This window comes from Scomber scombrus, chromosome 17 (genome assembly GCF_963691925.1).
Source record: "Scomber scombrus chromosome 17, fScoSco1.1, whole genome shotgun sequence".
Lineage (NCBI taxonomy): Eukaryota > Metazoa > Chordata > Actinopteri > Scombriformes > Scombridae > Scomber > Scomber scombrus.
In genome coordinates, this window is record NC_084986.1 from 18,328,724 (window position 1) to 18,349,212 (window position 20,489).

At 39.9% G+C, this 20,489-nt stretch overlaps 3 protein-coding genes across 3 annotated transcripts; 2 read left to right on the plus strand and 1 right to left on the minus strand.

Moving 5' to 3' along the window:
• Window positions 1–24: 24 nt before the first annotated feature.
• Window positions 25–1,470, plus strand: LOC133997130 (leucine-rich alpha-2-glycoprotein-like). The gene is made up of 2 exons (XM_062436663.1): window positions 25–160; window positions 327–1,470. Exon 2 carries the CDS (start codon window positions 329–331, stop codon window positions 1,319–1,321), a length of 993 nt encoding a protein of 330 aa, XP_062292647.1. The 5' UTR covers window positions 25–160; window positions 327–328; the 3' UTR covers window positions 1,322–1,470.
• A 499-nt stretch (window positions 1,471–1,969) lies between these two features.
• Window positions 1,970–3,364, plus strand: LOC133997131 (leucine-rich alpha-2-glycoprotein-like). Its single transcript, XM_062436664.1, has 2 exons — window positions 1,970–2,075; window positions 2,199–3,364. The coding sequence occupies exon 2, from the start codon at window positions 2,209–2,211 to the stop codon at window positions 3,202–3,204; it is 996 nt and encodes a 331-aa protein (XP_062292648.1). The 5' UTR covers window positions 1,970–2,075; window positions 2,199–2,208; the 3' UTR covers window positions 3,205–3,364.
• Window positions 3,365–18,097: 14,733 nt separating this feature from the next.
• Window positions 18,098–20,195, minus strand: LOC133997800 (potassium voltage-gated channel subfamily F member 1-like). The gene has a single exon (XM_062437509.1). The coding sequence runs from the start codon at window positions 20,052–20,054 to the stop codon at window positions 18,549–18,551; it is 1,506 nt and encodes a 501-aa protein (XP_062293493.1). The 5' UTR covers window positions 20,055–20,195; the 3' UTR covers window positions 18,098–18,548.
• Between the last annotated feature and the right edge of the window lie 294 nt (window positions 20,196–20,489).

Sequence of the window (20,489 nt, forward strand, 5' to 3'; positions counted from 1 at the left end):
AGTGACGGGCCCTTATGTACACAGTGAGTAATGATTAGATTGGCGGATTCTGCTTCCTAAATGACTCAGTAATATGCAACTGAGTGCAGATCTGGATTGGTGGATCTCATATAAAGAACAGTCTGGCTGATACTCATTCAGATTTAACTCAAGAACAACAGTAAGTTTTATTTTTTTTACTCATTTTACTACTGCAACCTACACTTGTCTTATCTGTGGTCAGATATTTTGTATTGGTGCAACACTTTAGCATTATACTTCAGTTTTTGCAACTTTTCTGATAATTCTTCCTTCTCATGTTTAATTCTCTGTTTCTTGTCTCTTAGTAATGACTGCCTGGTGTGCCCTTGCTTTCCTCTGGTTGGCATGTTTCTGCCATGGCACTCTGTCATGTCCACAACTTTGTCAATGCTACCCAAAAAGAGCTGAGTTGGTCTGTAATGAGATTCCCCTTACAGAGTACCCCACTGAGGATCTCCCAAAGAACACCACACTGGTGACCATCCAGTTCACCAACATCACCTCCATCTCTGAACGCCATCTTAAAGCCACACCCCTGCTGAAAGGGCTCCACCTCTACAGCAACCACCTGCATAGCCTTTCCTCTCATCTTCTCAGGGGCGTTCCTCAACTCGACACTTTGGACCTCACAGACAACAAACTGGCTAACTTGCCTGCGGAGGTCTTCAGCCACGCCCCGCTTCACAACTTGGTGCTGAAGAACAACCTGTTGAATAAAGCAGATGCTGAGTGGCTTCCTGACAACAGCAGCCTGACCTGGTTGGACTTATCTGGGAACCAACTGAAAAGAATCCCACCAGTTCTACTTCGAAAGATGCCACACCTGGAGAGTCTTGACCTTTCCAACAACCGTCTAGAGAAGATCTCTGCAAACTCTCTGGACCTGCTGACCAAACTTGAGAGGCTGAACCTGCATAACAACAAGTTGGAGACCCTAGATGCGTCTTTACTTGAGAGCACTCGTAACCTCACCTACCTGTTCCTGTCTCGGAATCAGCTCAACAAGCTCCCCCAAAATCTTTTTCAGGAGCTCACTCAGCTCAAAACCCTGAGTCTTGATGACAACCAGCTGAGCCACATCCCTCCAGGTTTGCTGGACCAGTTGACCTCCCTGGACGAGGAAGGTCTGGACCTGACTGCCAATCCGTGGCTGTGTGATAGAAAGGTGGAGTACCTCTGGAGGTGGCTCCAGAAGAACAAGAAGAAGGCCTTCCTGCCAGAGACCATCACATGTGCTAAACCTGAGTCTCTGCAGGGACGCTCAGTAATGTCACTGACAGAAAGTGAACTAAATCTTTAGTCTTAACATTTTCCATTCTTCTGTTGGTTGCTATTTGATATAGTAATATACCAAATTCAGCCTGTCATTGCTGTCTTTATGAAATCACTGAAATGTTCTCTTTTTTAGTGTAATATGAGTGTAAAATTAAAAATGATGTGAGTAAAGCATCCAAGAGTGTTTGTCTTTCCTCTCTCTAAAATTGCAGATCAAATGTGCTGTGAAAGCAATAGTTTGAAATTTTGGAAAATACACTTATTGGCGTCCTTGCATAGAGTTACAGAAGAAGATCAATACTACTTTCATGCGAAACATGAAGCTACAGCCAGGGGAAAGTTAGCTTAGCAAATCATAAAAACTGGAAACATGAAGGAACAGCGAACCTGGCTCTGTTCAAAGATAAAAAATAAACCCATTTACCAGCACCTCTAAGCCCCTGTAAAACCACAACTTCATATTTACTGTACAGATGTGAGAGTATAAATACTGTGATAATAAAGGAATATAGCAATTATTCACATATGACATATAAAATAACATTGTTGCATTAAATATTCTCACAGAAGTGCAAATTGAGAATATTGATTTCAATGTGATAACATTATTTTTTGGAAAGTACACAACAAAGTAACCACTGAACAGCTGAGCTGGTTGTTTACTTGGTTTTGTTTGCTTCTTGCAACATTTTGTACTCATTGCTGGGAACAAATGGGCACAGCGTTGTATAAAACCAACGCTTCACCAAAAGCAGAGAGAATTCTGCTGTCCCTTTCAGGTAGGCTTTTGTATCTTTGATCAGATTTTCACAATACAATAAAATAATCTGTACACGCCTGATAATTTGTACTTACTGTAGACACATTTTCTTATCTGTCTCTTATTTGTTTTCTCTGTGCAGTGGTTTAAAAATGAACCTGTGGCTGCTCCTGACATTCACTGCACTGGCTGAGTGCCGTTACCAAAGAAGAGGCACCCACTCTTGCCCAGATCTGTGCACCTGTTCATCTACAGGAGCAGAGGTAGAGTGCAGCCAAAGCTCTCTTACACATTTCCCTGTAAACAGTTTACCTCCCAGTACCACTCGACTATCCATCCAATCCACCAACCTCAGCACTATTTCAGCCAGTCATTTGAGTGCAGTGCCCCTTTTAGACAACCTTCAGCTGTATCACAACAAAGTGGACCGTCTTCCTTCAGATCTATTGAGGGGCATTCCTCACCTGAAAACTTTGGATCTCACAGGTAATCAGCTGGTTCGTCTACCTCCAAATGTCTTCAGCCATGCCTCGCTGCGTAGCCTGGTACTCAAAAATAATCAGATTGAAAAAGTGGATGCTGAGTGGTTTTCCAACAACAGCAACCTGACTTGGCTGGACTTGTCTGGGAATCGTTTAACAGACATACCAGCAGCTCTGCTTCGGAAGCTGCCACATCTGGAGAATCTAGACTTGAGTCATAACAACTTGCAAGACTTACAAATAGATACACTGAAGAACCTTCACTGTCTACAGACACTTAATCTTGCTGGTAACAAATTAAGCTCCCTGGAACCAACAACCTTCACCCACAACCTGAAACTTTCCCAACTATTTCTGCAGGAAAATCAGCTCCAAGAGCTGCCAGTGACCCTGCTTCAAGATCTCCAACGCCTTGAACTACTTCTGCTCAATCAAAATCAGTTGCAGCATCTCCGCTCAGGCCTGCTGGAGGACAGGAATCCCTCTTTTCAGGTGATCTTATCAGGGAACCCCTGGGTGTGTGATAAGAAGATGGAGTATCTGTGGAAGTGGCTCACTGCTCATCCCCAGAATATCATCTTTGTGGAGGAGGTGATGTGTGCTGGCCCTGAAGCTCTCAAACATCGCCAAGTGGTCTCTTTAACTGACAGTGAACTTGGTCTTTAAAATGAGACAAGACTTCAAATAAGTAATGAGTAGGAGGTTACAAATGTGGATATTTCCCTCACTAATATCTCATATCAAATAAAAATAATATTCACATACAATGTACTTCACAGCACTGTACTTTAAATCTTGAAATTAAACATAAAAAATAATCTTTGAAGGCTGTACTATTGTCATTAAATTTATTCCAGCGGAGTCTCAGATTACTCACCACGTTTTATTTTTTTCCTTGTGAACTCTCATTGAGCTCTCCATTGTTTGGATGTTGTCCAGCCCACTGGGTGGCGTAAGATACTCAATACAGTTTTAAAGCAATGAACACAACAAACAGTCCAGCTCATTTAAGAGCCAATTTACTCAGCAGACCCCAGCCAAAAATGTGTTAAAACTAATTTTATGCAGATGTATTTGGGTTATTATTTTATCTTTTAAGTGAATAATCTAAAGGTAAATGAGCATCATTCAAAGGATGGACAAACTCAGTGTTAAATCTTCTTTTAAATAATTTTCACAAATGAGGAGCCAAAAGGCTGTGATTCAGGAAATACAAGCACACTGATGGCTGCACAGAATGAAATGAAAGTACTTCTTGCCTCCTTCTTTAATGTGGTTTAAGAATCTTGGTTTAAGATTATGGTGAATCCTTACTCAAACAGATCTTTCTCACTTTTCTTGGTTGCATCATGGATTGCAGCATTGTTTCAGTCGTGCCCTTTTGTTTTTAATGATGTTGAGCATGTGGGAGTGTGTGGGCAGAGCAATGGCTGAGTCTTCTAGCTGACCTCTTCTGGATGTGTTTAAATATCTCTCTTTTTCTTACTTTCTTTCTTAAGGTCTTTCTCTTTCTCTTACAATATGTATGTGTGTGTATCCTCTGTATGCCCACACACCCATGTCCTCAAGCCCTGATCACAGTCAGAGTGGTGGACTGTAATTTATAACTCGTATAAAATATAAAACATTGCCTCCTCTAGGGGCTGTTACTTATGAAAATTAAACCTCATTCATAAGTGCTCTCCAAAGAGTGAAAGAACATTTTAGATGTATGTCTTTCATTCTACCTCTCTGAAGTGTATCCTGGAGGTTAAAGGTTGAGGAGAACAGATTGCTGGTCCGAATCTAATTCCCTCTTATCAGAATTCCCTCAGGATGTAGACATCTGTATCGGGGAAGGTGAACAAGCACACTCTCATCTACCTTAACAACTATTGCTGCTCTTTGGGCAATACATTTAATCTCTATCTGCCCCCGCAAACCCCTAGGCTCTGATTTTTGTAAGAGTGTAATAGTGTGCAGTGTGTTAGATAAATGAGAATGAAGCTTCCCTCGCCTGATCAGTATGGAGGAATGGAGCTTGTTTTCTGGCACTCTGCTGTACTGTCAGATAATGATGACTGCCTGACACTAAATCTAAAAGGTCACAGGCAAGGTTTGCCCGAACTTGAAAATTACTCTGGCCTTTTTGACTTGGTGTTGCAATAACAGAGAGGTGATTGCGGTTAATAGCTAATCATTCGCACATTATACTGCACTAATTACTTGATATTTTTGTCATAATCAGGGGACACAAAATGTCTGTTGTACAATGTATATTTTCAGTTCATACACTTGTCAATAAACTGTACAACGATTTGTTCGTGTTTTGTATTCCAATCTAAAATGAGCATTGGTGGAAAGTGTACTCAAGTATTTCATTTGTATGCCTTTCTTCTACTCAGTTACATTTCTGAGGGAACATTTTTTACACTGTAATTATTTGACAGTTATAGTTACTCTCCAGAGAAATATTTTACATAAACAATATCAGATATAAACGCCTATAAAACATCGTGAATTATCATGAAATAGCTCCACCTTGACCAACTTTAACTTTAATCCTATGTACTAATGCAACAATTCTATGGTATAGTATACATACATATTATTTATATATCATTTATGTGATATAGGCTGTTATACGATAATAACACCTTGAAAGGGGCTAATCTGTATAATGAGTACTTTTGCTTTTGAGAATTTAAAAAATTGTAATATTATTGCTAATTGCAAATCTCTTTGTTGATTCAAATCATTAGATCACTTGTTACTTTTCTTACACAAAGCATCCGCTCCCACATGTTTAACGTGTACAAAACAAAACAAAGAACGTGTTGATGTCTGACAAGCAGACAATTTACAGTTTGGAGGTATTTACTGACCATCAGAAGCTTGCATAACATTAATGTTAACCCCAGTACTCTCAGTGAAACTACATTGTTCTCACAGCCTCCAACACTGAACTAAACTAAGCTGATTTTCTAAAACATACTTATGAATATCATATTTCATTTCTACACGCCATTTCAGTTCTACAAAATATGGGACCCTTTCCTTTCCTATTTTGGACATGATAAGAACCACACTCCAAAAGGTGAATTTTGTGGACTTTTATGGGAATAGATTGATGTAGACTGACCTGCAATCTAATTTTGTGTTAGATATTACCTTTTATTTTTATTCTACGCAAGAGTAAAGTCTTGTGGACCTTTATGAGAAGCAGTAGTTTTTTTCTTTTGTAACCCCTGGTCTGTTCTTTTGTTCATGGATTTTTTTTTTTTTTTTTTTAAAGACCAACCCAAAATTGCTGAAGTGCAAAGCATTACTGGTATAGGCGACTGTAATGTAATTACTGAATTTCAAACTGTAATCCGTTACTTACTGAAAAAAGTAGTCACAATACTGTAATGCATTACAAAGTTACTTTCAACATTAATTCTCCTTTTTGCTCTATTTTTGGTCTCCACCATCTCCTGTGGGAGATAACTTGATCTTTAGCCTGATGTTCCAATTTCTATACCAGCTAGCTGTTAACTAGCCTTTCTCGTTTTTGCTGCTGAGCAGGTGAATATATATTGATTATTTTTACACCTTTTTGTAAAGCTAGAGCTGCCTACTGCGACTACAAACAACACTGATGAAAGAACTAAAACATCACAGTTGTGGCCTGGAAAACCAAGACACTTCTTAGAACATCAGAAAAATGCAGGGTTTGGTGTTAATTATTTTCTTCTCACCACAAACCAACCCAAATCATATGATCCATTATTACAGTAATATAAAAACATGAATAACAGCCACTTTAAGTCTCTGAATACTTGTTCCATGAGTATTTACTCAACAGACATTCTTCACTGGCCATCACCCAAAACTTTCTTCATTTTTGAATAAGTACCAACACAGGACAGCTGATCCAAAGGCTGTTGACTGTAGGGCAATTAATCACAAAGAAAGAAATTCCCTTTAACGATACACACAGCTGCGGTAGCTGGTTATTTGAAGATCAGATGTGTCTCTTGATAGATGCACCTTTGTTCTCCAACCTTGAGATTTTGCAGGTCACACTCACCTTCTTATGTTTGTTGAGCTCAGGCTGAAATAAGAGAAGAGGTTGTTGGACTCATTAAAAGCTTACCTGAAGCTGGGTGAAAGATGTCACACTGTGGCTGCCTTCAGGAGCCTGAGTCCATTACCATACAGGCACTTAACAACGGTAAAACACCCCCACTGGGACCTTTATCAATCTTCCCACACATTTTACTCACAACTGACAGTATTTGTTTATGCCTCAAACCTGTGCATGTTCAGGACCAACATGCTTTGCAGCTTGCCCATCTAGCATTGTTTGATCAATTTTAACCATTAGCAGTTTAGGTGGCGAGTGTGGAAAAATAGCATGATCCCATGCATTAACCTGTGTTCTCATTTATCATAATCCTATGGGTGTTTTATTAATCTCATTCCCCTGCTCATAAATCATTGCTCTACTCGACAACATAAACATGGGGAAAGGAATGTGTTGTTGCCTTTGTGCATTATCTCATTATTGGCAAAAAGGACTGAGGCCACTTCCCCGTCTGTATGATTGGTTGTTGTAAATTGCCTCACATGCTCTCCAGGGAAATGGGCTATTAGGAGGGTCTTCTTAGATGGATGCCGTGTTTAACACTCCGCAAATTGAGACTGTTTTATTGCAGGAGTAATGGAGGCTCCCACAACATCCCCAGATATACATAGTATGGCAAGAAAGACATGGAGAATATAACAAGAAATAGGAATGCTTTTTTATCCATCAAAACCATTGCTCACACATGAAAATGCAAACAGAAGTGGAAGAAACTGTGAAACTACAAAACAAAAGGTGACAAAAAAGCCTCTTAGATCTTCAGAAATAATGATGCAAATGCACAATCAAGATGATAACAACACAAATTTAATAGCAACAGAATTAACAGAGGACCGTACAAACACCTGTCTGATCACAACAAGCTGGAAATTCAGCATGAGTAACCACCAGCAAAGAGGGCAGATAAGTCTCAAGTTTCTGTTTAAAGGGTTAGGGTTAGAGTTAGAGTTAGGGCTAGGTAGGTAGTTTTGATTTAAGATTTTAAATTAGTTTTCCATTCATCAATCGAGGTGAATGGAATTGAATTTGTGGTGCTCACATTATAAATTACATTCAGGAAGACTTTTGAGATTAAAAGCCAGAGAGTGCTTGTATGATGTACCGTCTGAATGCAAAAGTATACCTTTTCCAAGTGGCCGTGCATGAAGGCAGAGAGTCATTCAACTGTAAATAATTGTGCATACTTTTGTATAATATCTCCTTAATGGCATTTATGTTGTGATGCAAATAGTCGTGTAAAGGCCAAAAGGAGACCTTGAGATAGAGGTTCATGTCTTGCTTACTTTTGCACCTTCACACACCTGTACAATCTCTATTTCAAATGTGAGTGGCTGTTGGATTGCCAGTTCTGGAAAAATACAAAACTGATTACACATAGTTCTCCCAATTTTGACAATGGAAAGGTGTAGAAGGAAAGGCGATTTATACATTGTTAGTCAATCTGACGAGTGATTTGTGTGAGGCATGCTGAAAAATCTTAAAGGTGACAGCATAATTAATCACAACTGTTTGACCGTTGATTGAACAGCTTTATAAACCCCTTCCCCCTTTACCTTTCCAACATTAGAATTGAATGGGCTGCATCCGACAGCTTTCTGAAAACAACAATTCGACATTTACACCCACTTCTCACAGTAATTGACTATGCATGTGGAGGTGGGGAAGTAAGAAAGGTCTGAACTTCTCTCTCTAGCTCTGTTTTTTTTTATTCCTTACACATCTATTTCTGGCAGTTTTTATGTTCTTGACTTTTCTACTACATTGCACATTTCTCAAAGAACTTTAGTACAAAGTCAAGATCATGATTCATGTAAATGCAGTGGCATATCCCTTACAGAAAATGTTTTCTGGATAATGAAAATGTGATCGCTGTTATTAGTCTTTGCAGCCGTCTCTAAACAAATGAATATGCCAATAACCTTCTATGACAAAAGAACATGTCATCCAGTGCAGTGGTGTGGCTAACTGATATGTTTGTAATCGTTTTTGGACGACAACACACAATACTTTAAGAAGGATCAATTCATTGTTATTTTGGTTCTGCACATGAGATTTGTTGACAATAATTAAAATGCAGAAAATTGCCAACCACATACATTAAAGTAAATTAGGTTTTTGGGAATTTGGGAGAACCATAGGCTGTATATAAAGATAGACATAACAAAGTATGATGTCATCCCTTGTTTTGCATTGGTGCTGGTTGGAAGCCCTTACGTTTAAGCTGCTTATGGATGGCTCAAGAGTGCAAGAGCAGTAGGTGATCGAGCTATCAATCAATGCCCACATGGCAGACATACCAGACAAATTCCTCAAATCAAACAATTTCCAAGTTGACAACAAGCACCCCTATTAAAGGGGAATGAATGTTTGATTGAGACAATAATGACTTGATGGAAAGAAGAAAAAAAAACGTTCTAGAGAGAGAGTCGCTTTTGGAATTGGAGAAAATTGGAGCCGAGGATTTTTTGGAGCCAGCATCTAGCACTGCTGGTAGCGTTGCACTTTAATGTACTTCAAAACATGGTGGTTGCCACTTGGGGTGAACAGACATTTTGACAAGAACAATGATTTTCACATAATAATAGGAAGTTCCTCTGTTCTCTCTTTGTTTGTTATTCCTCCCCCAAGAAGCACAACAGCTCTGATCTCTCACTGACATGCTTGTAGCCCCCTGAAAAAAAAACTACTGACATATCTTACTCCTCCCCCAACTTCTGCCATCCCCCTCTGTACACATCCACTCTCTTTAATGACTATGTAAATATTCCACTGCAGTGATACACTGTATACAATCCATGCGGCTTTGATCTGAGGCTTCTGTACGAGGAAAAATCTTTCTAGCAGATACTCCTGTCACCACTATTCTCTTTGTGTCTTACTCTGTAATTTTTCTTTCCAGGTATAGCAGATTGATTTCCACATTAGCATCCATCTGTAATCACCCACAGTGGCCCACGTAGGGGACAAACAGGGCTGAGAGTGTTTAATTACCTCCAAGCACAAAGACAAGGACAAAGTATTTCATCACTGTTTGATGTCTAAATCTCCACAATAGCTCCTCACATCCTTTGCCATAAGTTTTCACCTTGGTTTGCTTAGCATTCTTTCACACTGAGCTCACATGGATTATCATCTGGCTCCATCCGTCCTCAGGGGCTTTAAGCAGTGCCTATAACAAACCTTTCACCTGTTGGGGTGTTCGGCATGGGGCCACACAGAGGTGCCTGCAGCCGTCAAAATTTGCTCACAGCATGAAGAAAGAAGGTCAAGGCTACTGAGGAAGATCATGTGTCACTGATGGGTGCAGAGAGGGGGAATCAGTCAGCTGTTTGTGTGGTCGGACTGAAATTAAGTGCCAGTATGGAGCTGGAGGCCAAATTGCCTAGCGTAGTACTAAGATTGGAAACAAGAGGAAAGTTCAAAATGACACCAACCAGGACCTCTAAATCTCATAATTAAAAAACAAAAACAAAAAAAACTTTAATGCACAAACAGAAATGTAAGAAAAAAGGTTTGTGGTTACTTTGTGTGTATCCAAAGCCTGCTGTATTGTATTTATCTGTGCTGTAGACCTCCATTCTTGTTCGAAAACTGTTTGAAAGTTTGTTTGAAACAGCTCCAAAGACTAAAAACGGCGATCAGGTTTTCAGTCTCTTGAGAGTAGTTCCCTATAAGGCTGACACCACTGCACACATGGGCATGCGGTTCTGTTTATAGTGTTTCAGTAACTTGTTGTGCCTCTGACTTTGTACTTCGGTGAACATTATGAATTTCTTAAAGAACTTAAATACAAAATGCAGATATTGCTGTTTTAGTAATAAATGATACAGAAAATCTGCATTTGTCTGTATTCAACTGGTATTTTTCAGCATTGATATTCACACCTGTTATATCTCCAATAAGAAGTGCAAATAAAATGACAAATATAGAGCTCATAATTTCAGTGAGTGAGTGATGTTTAGTTTTATGGGTTTACGGCAGCAATCAATCTTCTGGGTGCGGTTGTTTTATTTTTATAAGATGGAAATCCCATTGTGGAATGAAACTTCACTTGTGGTGGTCACATTAGCCTGGTGCAGAAACCATAGGCAGCACATTACAATGATGCATAGCTGTCACACTTTACATACACAAGATGCTTGTTTGAGTAATTCTGTGACAGAGATAAATCTTGAGTCCCAGCGAGGTGTAAGACTGATGGCATCCTTGCTAAATATTTTTTTTATGACCTGCCACTCTAAATTAATTGTAATCATTGTAGCAATCGACTATTGGACAAGGACGTTCCACTCCATAAAACATCATTGTCTCTGGATGAGATAATCAGCAGTGGCAAGTGCAAATCAGCGAGCAGGTCAGATCTATCCCTATGGCTTTGGTCTCTCAAGGCCAATTTCCTTAATTAGATGTCCATACATTTATCAGCAGAAGTGACACAGGGCCACTAAAACATGGCTGATGCAGTGAAATGTGCCCTTTGTAAGCCAATTTTGATGTGAGACTGTCAACTGAAGGGCATGAACTAAGTGACTGAGAGAAAGACATAGAGAGAACAACTTGTGCCAGACAGTATGGGACCCAGTCGTAGCTCATTATTATGCAGGCAGTGGTACACAGGAGGGTCATTTCTTTCTTTTATGTGTTGCTGTTTATAACCTTCTAATTAAACCCATTTGCTAAAATACCCATGCAACGGATGGATTGATTTTTAAATAAACTGAGACAGCTTAGGTCTGAAGTTATTTGAGTCTGTCAATGGACACAGCTTTCAAAGCTCAAGTTCACCTTGAGGCTGTGGTTGGCAGATTTCTTTTTAAATATATGGGTTTGCCTTTACTGGATAGCTGATAATAGATAGGTGGGCAGCAAACAAGGGAAGAGAGAGGGAAGACATGCCACAAATGTCCTTTAGCCTGAACAGAACAAGGGCAGCTGTGGTTATTTAGCATGTGTTGTAACCACTCAGCTACCAGGGAACTCTTTGGCCAAATTGTAATTTCAGACTGCTGAGGCTTGATGGATAGCAATGTGGAAAGCAGTGCAACACAAAACTAAGTGCACTGCCACTAAATGACAACACATTACAATACATAACAAGTGGGTAACAACATTAATAAATGCAGAAGGATTCTGACTCTTAATTTACATATTCATGTTTGATGAATGGGTGTTGACTCTACACTGGGGGATTAGTAGTGTCAGGCTGGAAGAGTAAGACTGGAATGTAAAGGAGAGATGATGAATGGATTTCCTGGCTGTAATAAAGTTGTTTCAAATGTAGCCTGAATAGAGAAGTGCTGTGTCACATGACATTCAGAACTACCTTAATCTATAGGTAAATCCTTGATAATCATTTGAATTTATCGTTCACTTTTAAAGGATTTGGTCAGCATATTGGGGAATAAGCTTATTTGCTTTCTTGACATGTATGTGCAAGTATGTGCAAGTACAGAGCTCAAGCTAATTAGCTGAGCTTAGCATAAAGACGAGAAACAGCGACTGTAGACTGGCTCTGACCAAACACCTCTAAAGCTTACTAATTAAAATGTTGTATTTCATTTCTTTAATCCTTACAGAAACAGAAAAGAAAAAATGACCATTTGTGGTTTTATTCACAGTCATATGTGCTCATTGTTCTTATAAGTTTGTACATTATCAATTATTTGACAATCTACAAAGGGGGTGTGATGTCATGATTGGCAGCTGTGATAACCACTCTCAAACCTCCATCAGGCAGCAGAACGGCTGAGGGTGTGTATCGCATGGGCCATCATCCCACCATCCAGCTCTACTGTGCAGACTCTGGCTCCAAATGATGTCACACAAGCAAGATGTCAAGATTGGCTTCACTTTTGCACACCCGGAGAAGTGTAGATCGTTGTCTATATTTATAATCAAACAAAACTCTACCTCCATACTTGCAGTGAGAGGTGACCTTTTGTCAAATTTTAACTTTATTACTCAGAAATGATTGCATATGAAGTGATAAACATTTTAGTTTCTGTGCCAACTGTATCTGACACCTTGATTTCATTTGGTAAAAAGTTAAGCTACATGGTCTGATCAGGTGGAGATGGGATGCTCTTTATTTTGCAGCTCCTCTTTAGGTTTTTAGACTGATGAGACATCTGAATGACTACAGTGCCAGTAAAAAAGCATTTGCCCTTCCAAGGATGTTTTTTATTCATTAGTGTTTTACAGCATGATGGAATCAAAGAAGATTTAATGTGGCTTTTTATTTTACCCAAATCAACAGAAAAGGAGTCTTGAATGTCAAGGTGAAAACAGATTTCTCCTGCTGCAGTCATTTGGTTGCAGAAGTCACATAATCAGTTAAATGGACATTACCTGTATATAGTTAATGGGTTTTAGTTGATTAAAGTGTAAATATACACCTGTGGCTGGAAGATCCACCTTTTGGTGAGATAATATTGTGGTAAGAGGGGAACACTTTGCTTTCAGCTTGACATCAAAGTTTATTTTTCTGTTGATTCATATTGAATCCCCTTTGATGATTCAGAGCTGTGAGACAGTACAACATAAACACTCTCAAGACTTTTTATAGACACAGTAGTGTAGAGAAAATGAATACCAAAGTGCTATAATTCAATGGGCTACTGTATAATATAGAAAGCGTTTAAATGCTTGTCGTAGAAAGTCTCAATCAATAACTAATGCTTCCAATTTAGGCTCCTGAAACAATAATTAACAAAACCAATATAGTTTAATGAGACACTATAATAGATGGAGCAAATATAATGAGTTCATAAACATTTTGTTGCTCCCTTTAGTTTATACAGTTTAACAGATATATGAGAAAGAAGAGGATGTAACTATCCCCTGAGTCGACACAGATACTTGGTTTGTTCTTAGAGCAGAGGAGGACCGGCTGAGGGAAGGTATGTCATTAAGCGTAATGAGAAAGAGAGACCACAGATGTTTTTACTGAGGGCCACATCACCTTCTTCAGGCTTAGCATTAAACTGCAATGGCCCAGAACCCCCAGTGTCTGTTTCACATAAAAGGCGCCGTAAATCCGTCTCAGATAACGACCTGGAGAAATGAGCTTAAAACTTGCCCGCCAAATCTCAAGATACTGAGATTACTCTGAGACTAAAGGTGGCATTGAACTTCAGAGCACACTTTTGATTCTGCTATCTTCTTTTCAAGCGAACTCTTTTCTTGAAACTGATATATTTAAAGCTTTCTTGTGTCCATTGAGGCCACGTTTTTAGAAAATCTATCAGTTTATTTGTGCACTCAGCAGGCTCTGAACATAAATCTTTATTTTCATTAAAAGAAAAGATAAAAGGTAATAAACTACTGCTGTAATCCATTTCGATATTCATAGGGTATTTATATTAAATGATGCTTGATACAAACCTCAGTATGAGTACACTCATAACTATCACTCAGTATTCTCCTGCAGCTGTCGCCATGCAGATACTTTGCAAACCCTCATTCAAATCTCTGCAGGAACATAAGCTTTGCATCACACCACGTCTCTATTTGTTCCACAGACAAAAAAAGAACCGACGCACTGGTGAGAACAATTTTACAGGCAAATCACTTTTGTCATGTTGCTTTCGCAGTTCTATTTTCTTTTCTGTTTTAATGAGTCCAAGGTAATGTAGAGTACCAGTAAACCTCATAAAGCTGCACTTCCTCTTGACTGGTTAGTAGGTTTCCGAGGCATAACTGTATTGATTTCATATAACACTTAACACTGACATCTTGAAAGCGTTTGGCATAGTCAGCAAGGCCATTTAGTAATGTATATAAAACAATATATTCACTGGGCACAAGTTATTTGATTTTGAAATGAACATGTAATATATTCTGCAGGTTCCATAAATTTCCCCCGCTAGGGCAGACATGATGATTTAGCAAGAGAACACTTTTCCAAGATAAATAAAGATTTAGGGGGAAAAGAAGATAGGCATAATTTTTGCGGCCCGGTTAAGTGTGTTCAGTGCATCATCTTTTTCTGCTATTTGGTAGAAGGTCATATTTAATCTATGTAATTATTGCCATGCAATTTCATGCAGCTCTCCATTTCAATCAAAGTGATCCGGGTTGCACCTACGCAGTGTTTTAACCATTCCTGTTGAAAAGAATGAAACTCATTTGGCACACGATAGCGCTTCTGGAACGTGTTCCTCCTCTTCTTCTGAATATGTCATATGGGAGATTACCTTTTCCCTCTCCTGCGGCTGAAAATATCTCCCAGTGATAGTGATGGGGAGTGGGCTGGGAGTGTTTAAGCCATACTATTATGCACCCGCATTCTTACTCAAATTAATGTGTTTGACCATTTTCTTCTGGCTAGGAATCCATTAAAATAACCAATTTGTAGTTATGGTTCCAGTGTACGCTTGAGAGCAATATTTGATCCACGTTTTTTTTTCTTTATTTAGCTTAATTTTTATTTGTTTATCCTTTTATTTAATTTTCTTTTCTCTTCTTTGGAATGTTATGTTCTAAATGTTTTGACTTGACAGTTTATCCGAGAAAAACTGCTTTATGTCAGTCTACATTGCTGCATCTTGATCATCCATTTAACTTTCTTTCTCTTTAATTTCTCTTTGTACACAAGACACCTACAGGTATTTCTGTATTTTTAGACAGGAAACATGTAGAAGACCCGCATCTTAAAGGTTGAGTGAGAGTAGAGCTGGGAGAGGCAACTGGGCTCTGTGTATATTCGTGCTGTCATCAAATGGTTGCTGTAACACAATACAAATATGCCAGTGCGTCATGAGAAAACAATCAGAGCTAGGAGTCAGCTGGGTGCGACACGTGAGTTTCAGGAATGGCTCTGATTGCCTTAAACAGTGCCAAACGCTACTAGTGGCATTCATCTTTTTAAGTGTACCCATAGTCACGGGTTAATTTGCCATTGGAAATGTCTGTGCATTCAGGCTGAATGTCACAATTTGTTTATTTACAGTGTCCCATATACATGAGCTGTGATTTAATACAGGATTCAATCAAACATTAAGGATCACTTTGACAAACACTGTACACACTGTGCATTGTTGCTGTGATTATTATGCTCTACTTTCTCTGCATGTTGCCTCAGGTCTGGAATGAAATGTCAGCAGGAAACACCATTAAAATTAAACAGAAAAGTAATTTAAAGGTCAGTTGGACAATATGAAAAACTTTCCCAAGGCACACACCTACACAGTTACTGATCCTTTTAGTCATTTTAAAACATTTTGAGAAATCTGTGTTGTACATACATCACATCTATTCAAACTTGTCAATTTGTTGTCTATATCTTCAGAATTACTTAACTTTCACCTGCCAACAGTAGCTTAACATATAACCATAATGTGCATCTAGAAAATGTATTGATTTAGTAGCAACAACCATTAACTACCTGGATATTCTCACAACTTTTGCGACGATTTTGGTGAAAGGATAATGAGCACAATTTTGTGTAAATGCTCAGTAATACCTCTTATCTTAAACACCCCCTGAATGCCACAGATGCTGCAGAATATGTGGGTGTAAAAACTGGTGATTAGCCAGGAGGTCACAGCAGGTCAATGTAGAGTAGATCACACATGACTCTGGGTATATGTATTAAGGAGTGAATGTGTGTGTGCAATTATTTGTGTGCACTTGTATGTGGGCGGTGGAGAGGAGGGGGATGTTTGTATGCACCATTGTGCACGCTTGTAAATCTAAATTTGAACGTGAAGGTGCATTTGTATTTGCTCGTCTGCTGGAGGAACATTGTTCCGTTACACAATGCACGGCTTTGACATTCCTGCTCCACCTGTCAGCGTGTACAAAGGCCTTTCTCTCAGGCTCTGGCATGTGTGAATCTGCTGCTGCCCAGTAGAGATAGCAGAGTCCTGTGTAGGACATATGTGGGTGGACGGCCCGCAGAGTCCTGCCTGACATCCTTTGTGATCTTTCTTTCATGCTGCATAAGTTAGAGTGGGGCATAGTTAAAAAAAGGCAAGCATTAATCAACAGGTAGTCAATGCTGAATCAGTGCCTCAAACAAGTTGACATGGCTCAGTAAATGGTGGAGATTCTCAGTCAGTGAGTAAGGCAGCAGTACGATGCATCGCCACTCTTCATCGACTGGTGATGTAATAATCACAAGACTTCAAATTTTACATTTTTGACCTTTACTTTTAGCTCCCCCATCAGGCTGACCAGTGTCATTTTTAACATGCCAGAAACAACATAACAACATCAGCATTTTTGAGTCAAATATAAAACAATGAGAAGATTACATTTCATCATTGCAATTGAATTATGTGACAAAATGTGCAATGCCATTTGAATTTTTTTGGTAACAGAAAAGTTGTTTTTTTTTAACATTGGATTGAAGGTTACAGTTCAGTTCAGGAAACTCATAATGTAAGGGTTGCCACTTCACTGTCAGGCTACTGGTTGCTATCGGTTCCCTCTTCATCTTTCATAAACAGTATACCCCACATTTGGTGGGAAATCTGTTATTTCTTTCCCTGCAGAAGGCATGTATTTACATTCAAGCCAATATACATACACAATAGAAAATTATCCAAATAAGACTGAGCAAAGGAGCACAATCTGAACATAAATCTTTCCTACAGGTTGCAACAAAATCCCACCAGCGACATCTGAGATATTGATAAAATACATCAAATTTTAATTATAGCACCCCCACAGACCTACTGTGCAAGTGAATGTAATTTCTAAGGATTTTTATAGTTGTGCAGAAGGTTCCCTGTCAACTAAAAGTGTCGGAGTTGAGACCTTTCAACTTGTGAAAAAATTAACCTTTAAATATAGCGCCCATTAGGCCATAAAGTAGTGTTTTTTTAAACATGGGACACTGAAAATACATCATCTCTTTAAATGTAATCAAAAATAAGATAGAAATGTAATAAGACCCCTTGATAAATGGCTCGCCTGAATATAATTTTGATTTATTATTGAGGAGAAGAAGTCCTCTTTAATTCTATTTTATACATGTTTTACATCAGTGTTCCTTCTTTGTCACAAATTTTCAGTTTATCTGAGTGGCAACGGCTGCTGCAAAATTTATACCCATTATAGGAACATGTCCTGCAGCCAAAGAAGCTTTGAGGTCCTGCTGTTGGCTACATGATCCTCTCTGGCATGGTCACTGCTTTTAACATTCCTGCTCAGTAGAGGGGTTTCAAATCGGATATGTTACCTCACAATCATACAGTGTCAGTTACAAAAATAACACTGATGCCACTGAGATCACAGGCAGAAACAAAAACACTATAAACAACTGTGATGATATGTTGCTTTTATATTCCCTACCAAACCCATCACTTTGCTCTAGTGTACCTTTAATGTGTCTGTGGAGACTTTATAGTGACCTGATGGGAATGTATAACTATTAAACACCTTCAGATTTGCCGTGATGCCACAGCATGACTACATTTGTCTTTTCTCGTGGAGGAGCTGTCCGTCTTTATTATTAGAAAAAACATTTATTGTGATATATACAGAGAAAGAAGCTACAGTGCAGTCTACAGTATGAGTGTGAGGATTGGGGATGGGGAGTGTTATATAACAAACCTACGTAGGGGAATCAGAGTACTGGCTGCTCAAACAGAGCCCCTTGGCCTACAGGGAGTCACTGCGCAAAGGCACAGCTCATCAAGTCAATATCGCTCACATATGTCCCTTTAATAGGAGCAATTCCTCAAAATGCACTGAAGGTCATTGGGGACCATTACTGCAGTCCTATTATTTCTACAATGCTTTTTACAATCCGGTCTGCAGCAATCATTATGTTACTATTACACGCTGAAATGTGCGGGTTAAGTTTGAATGAGTCAAAAAATAATGATTCAGTTTAGTGTATTGTTGTTCATTTTTTTCTGTAGGACCTTTTTTGTTGATGCAGGGTCTTCAGTGTTTATGAGATGTAATATTCAGTGGCCTCGGCTGTGCTCTCAAAGCTTGTGTCCATGCTAGGGGTCTGGATCCCTGCTCCTCCCCTGGGATCCTTCAGTAAGGGGATGTATGTGTCACTGTGACAGGAGCGCATGGCGTTGTCCCAGACCCCCGCACCGCAAACATGTTTATGAGGGCCGGGTGCAGCCTTCAGCTCTCCATCGCTATCGCCGGAGCGCAGCGCCATCAGTTCAATCTCATGCTTGGCCGCAGTCTCCAGCACCTGTTGCTTGTTGTAGAACAAGACAAAATTGTTGATGATGGGGTGTATAGGCAAAGCTATGGCGATCACCCCACACAGAAAGCTGATGGCCGCGTTACACCGACCTAAAGTGGTCTTGGGGTAGACATCTCCATACCCAACTGTGGTCATGGTGATCACAGCCCACCAGAACGACTGTGGGATACTTGTGAACAAAGTGTCCGGGTGGTTCTGCTCCATGGTGTAGCCCAGTGCGGAGAAAAGAAAGACCCCAACGCCCATGTACATGAGAAGCAGTCCAAGCTCCTTGAAACTGCTCTTCAGGGCAGATGTGAGGGTCTGGAGTCCAGAGGAATGGCGTGCCAGCTTGAAGATGCGCGCAATGCGCATTATGCGTAAAGCCTGCACCGCCTGCTGCACGTTAGCCAGCTCCATCACTCCTGCGCCTAAGGAAGTCAGAATCAGCACCACGAAGAAGGGCATAATCGCCATGAAGTCGATTATGTTCATGAAGGCAAGAACGAATTTTATTTTATTTGGGGAGGAGATCAGACGCAGGACGTATTCAATAGTGAACCAGCCGATGCACACTGTCTCGATGACCTCCAAAGTCGGGTGCTCCATGAGGTTTCCCTCTGAGTCCTCCACTTGCAGATCAGGGATGGTCCCGACACACATCACCACGGAGGAGATGAGGATGAAGATAAAAGAAACTATAGCGATTATGTGCGCAGGCAGCGAGGACTCCGGCTTCTCCATCAGCCTCCAGAGGTACATCTGGAAGCGCTGCCAGCCTCTTGCAGACGGATCTCCCTCACGGTCCACCAGGATAGTTTTCACTTTCTCGGCAATCTCCGCGAGTTCATCCTCTACCTCATTCAAGTTGCTTTTACAGCAGTCGTCCAGAAAATCAGAGCCAATTTTCCAGAATTCCATCTCCTTCATAAAACAGATTGGGCAGATGCCTCGTTTCATGTGTATCTCTCCATAATGATACAGCTCAATTATGCACTTAAATGCCTCTGGATCTCTGTCAAAATAAAATTCTCCTGTGTCAGGATCGTAGTCATCACACAGTGAACATATTTCTTCCGAAGACTTTAGTGAACAGCTCACCAATTCTGCCAACCGGGTGTCCGGGAAGCGATTCAACACGTCTCCATACAACACCTGTTTCACTCCGCCGATGTTAACAGCAATCTCGGTCTCCTCGCTGGCTTCAGAGCCGTTACAGTCCGCGTACCGCGTCCTTTGTATCCCCCACATTCTCTTGATAACAAGTCCTCCACAAAACAGCGATGGAGATGTTCTCAAAAAACTATGTAACGCAAGTCACCAGAAGCTCTGGCGCTGTGCGTAAAACCTCCCAATTCCCAATTTTTTCTGTTTCAGTTAGAGAAAAGAAATATGTTTGCTCAGAGGTTACTGCAGCGTGAAGTCTTCTCAGTTCAATACAGCCGTATTTGGCAGTGAACAGTGCGCCTGTGCGCTCTGAAAAGTTGGCATTGAAGTGCGCGTAATGTTCACGTCAAAAGGGATACGGTTAAACCATAGGACTTCCCGTATTAACTTCAAAACAAAGCACATACAAGTTGAAAACTCTTTTTTTATTATACTAACATGAAACTACTTGGTTATGGTAATTTGGGCTTATGTCACAGCTGTAAAACATACTAAAAAATGTCTAGTCCTTGCAATAAC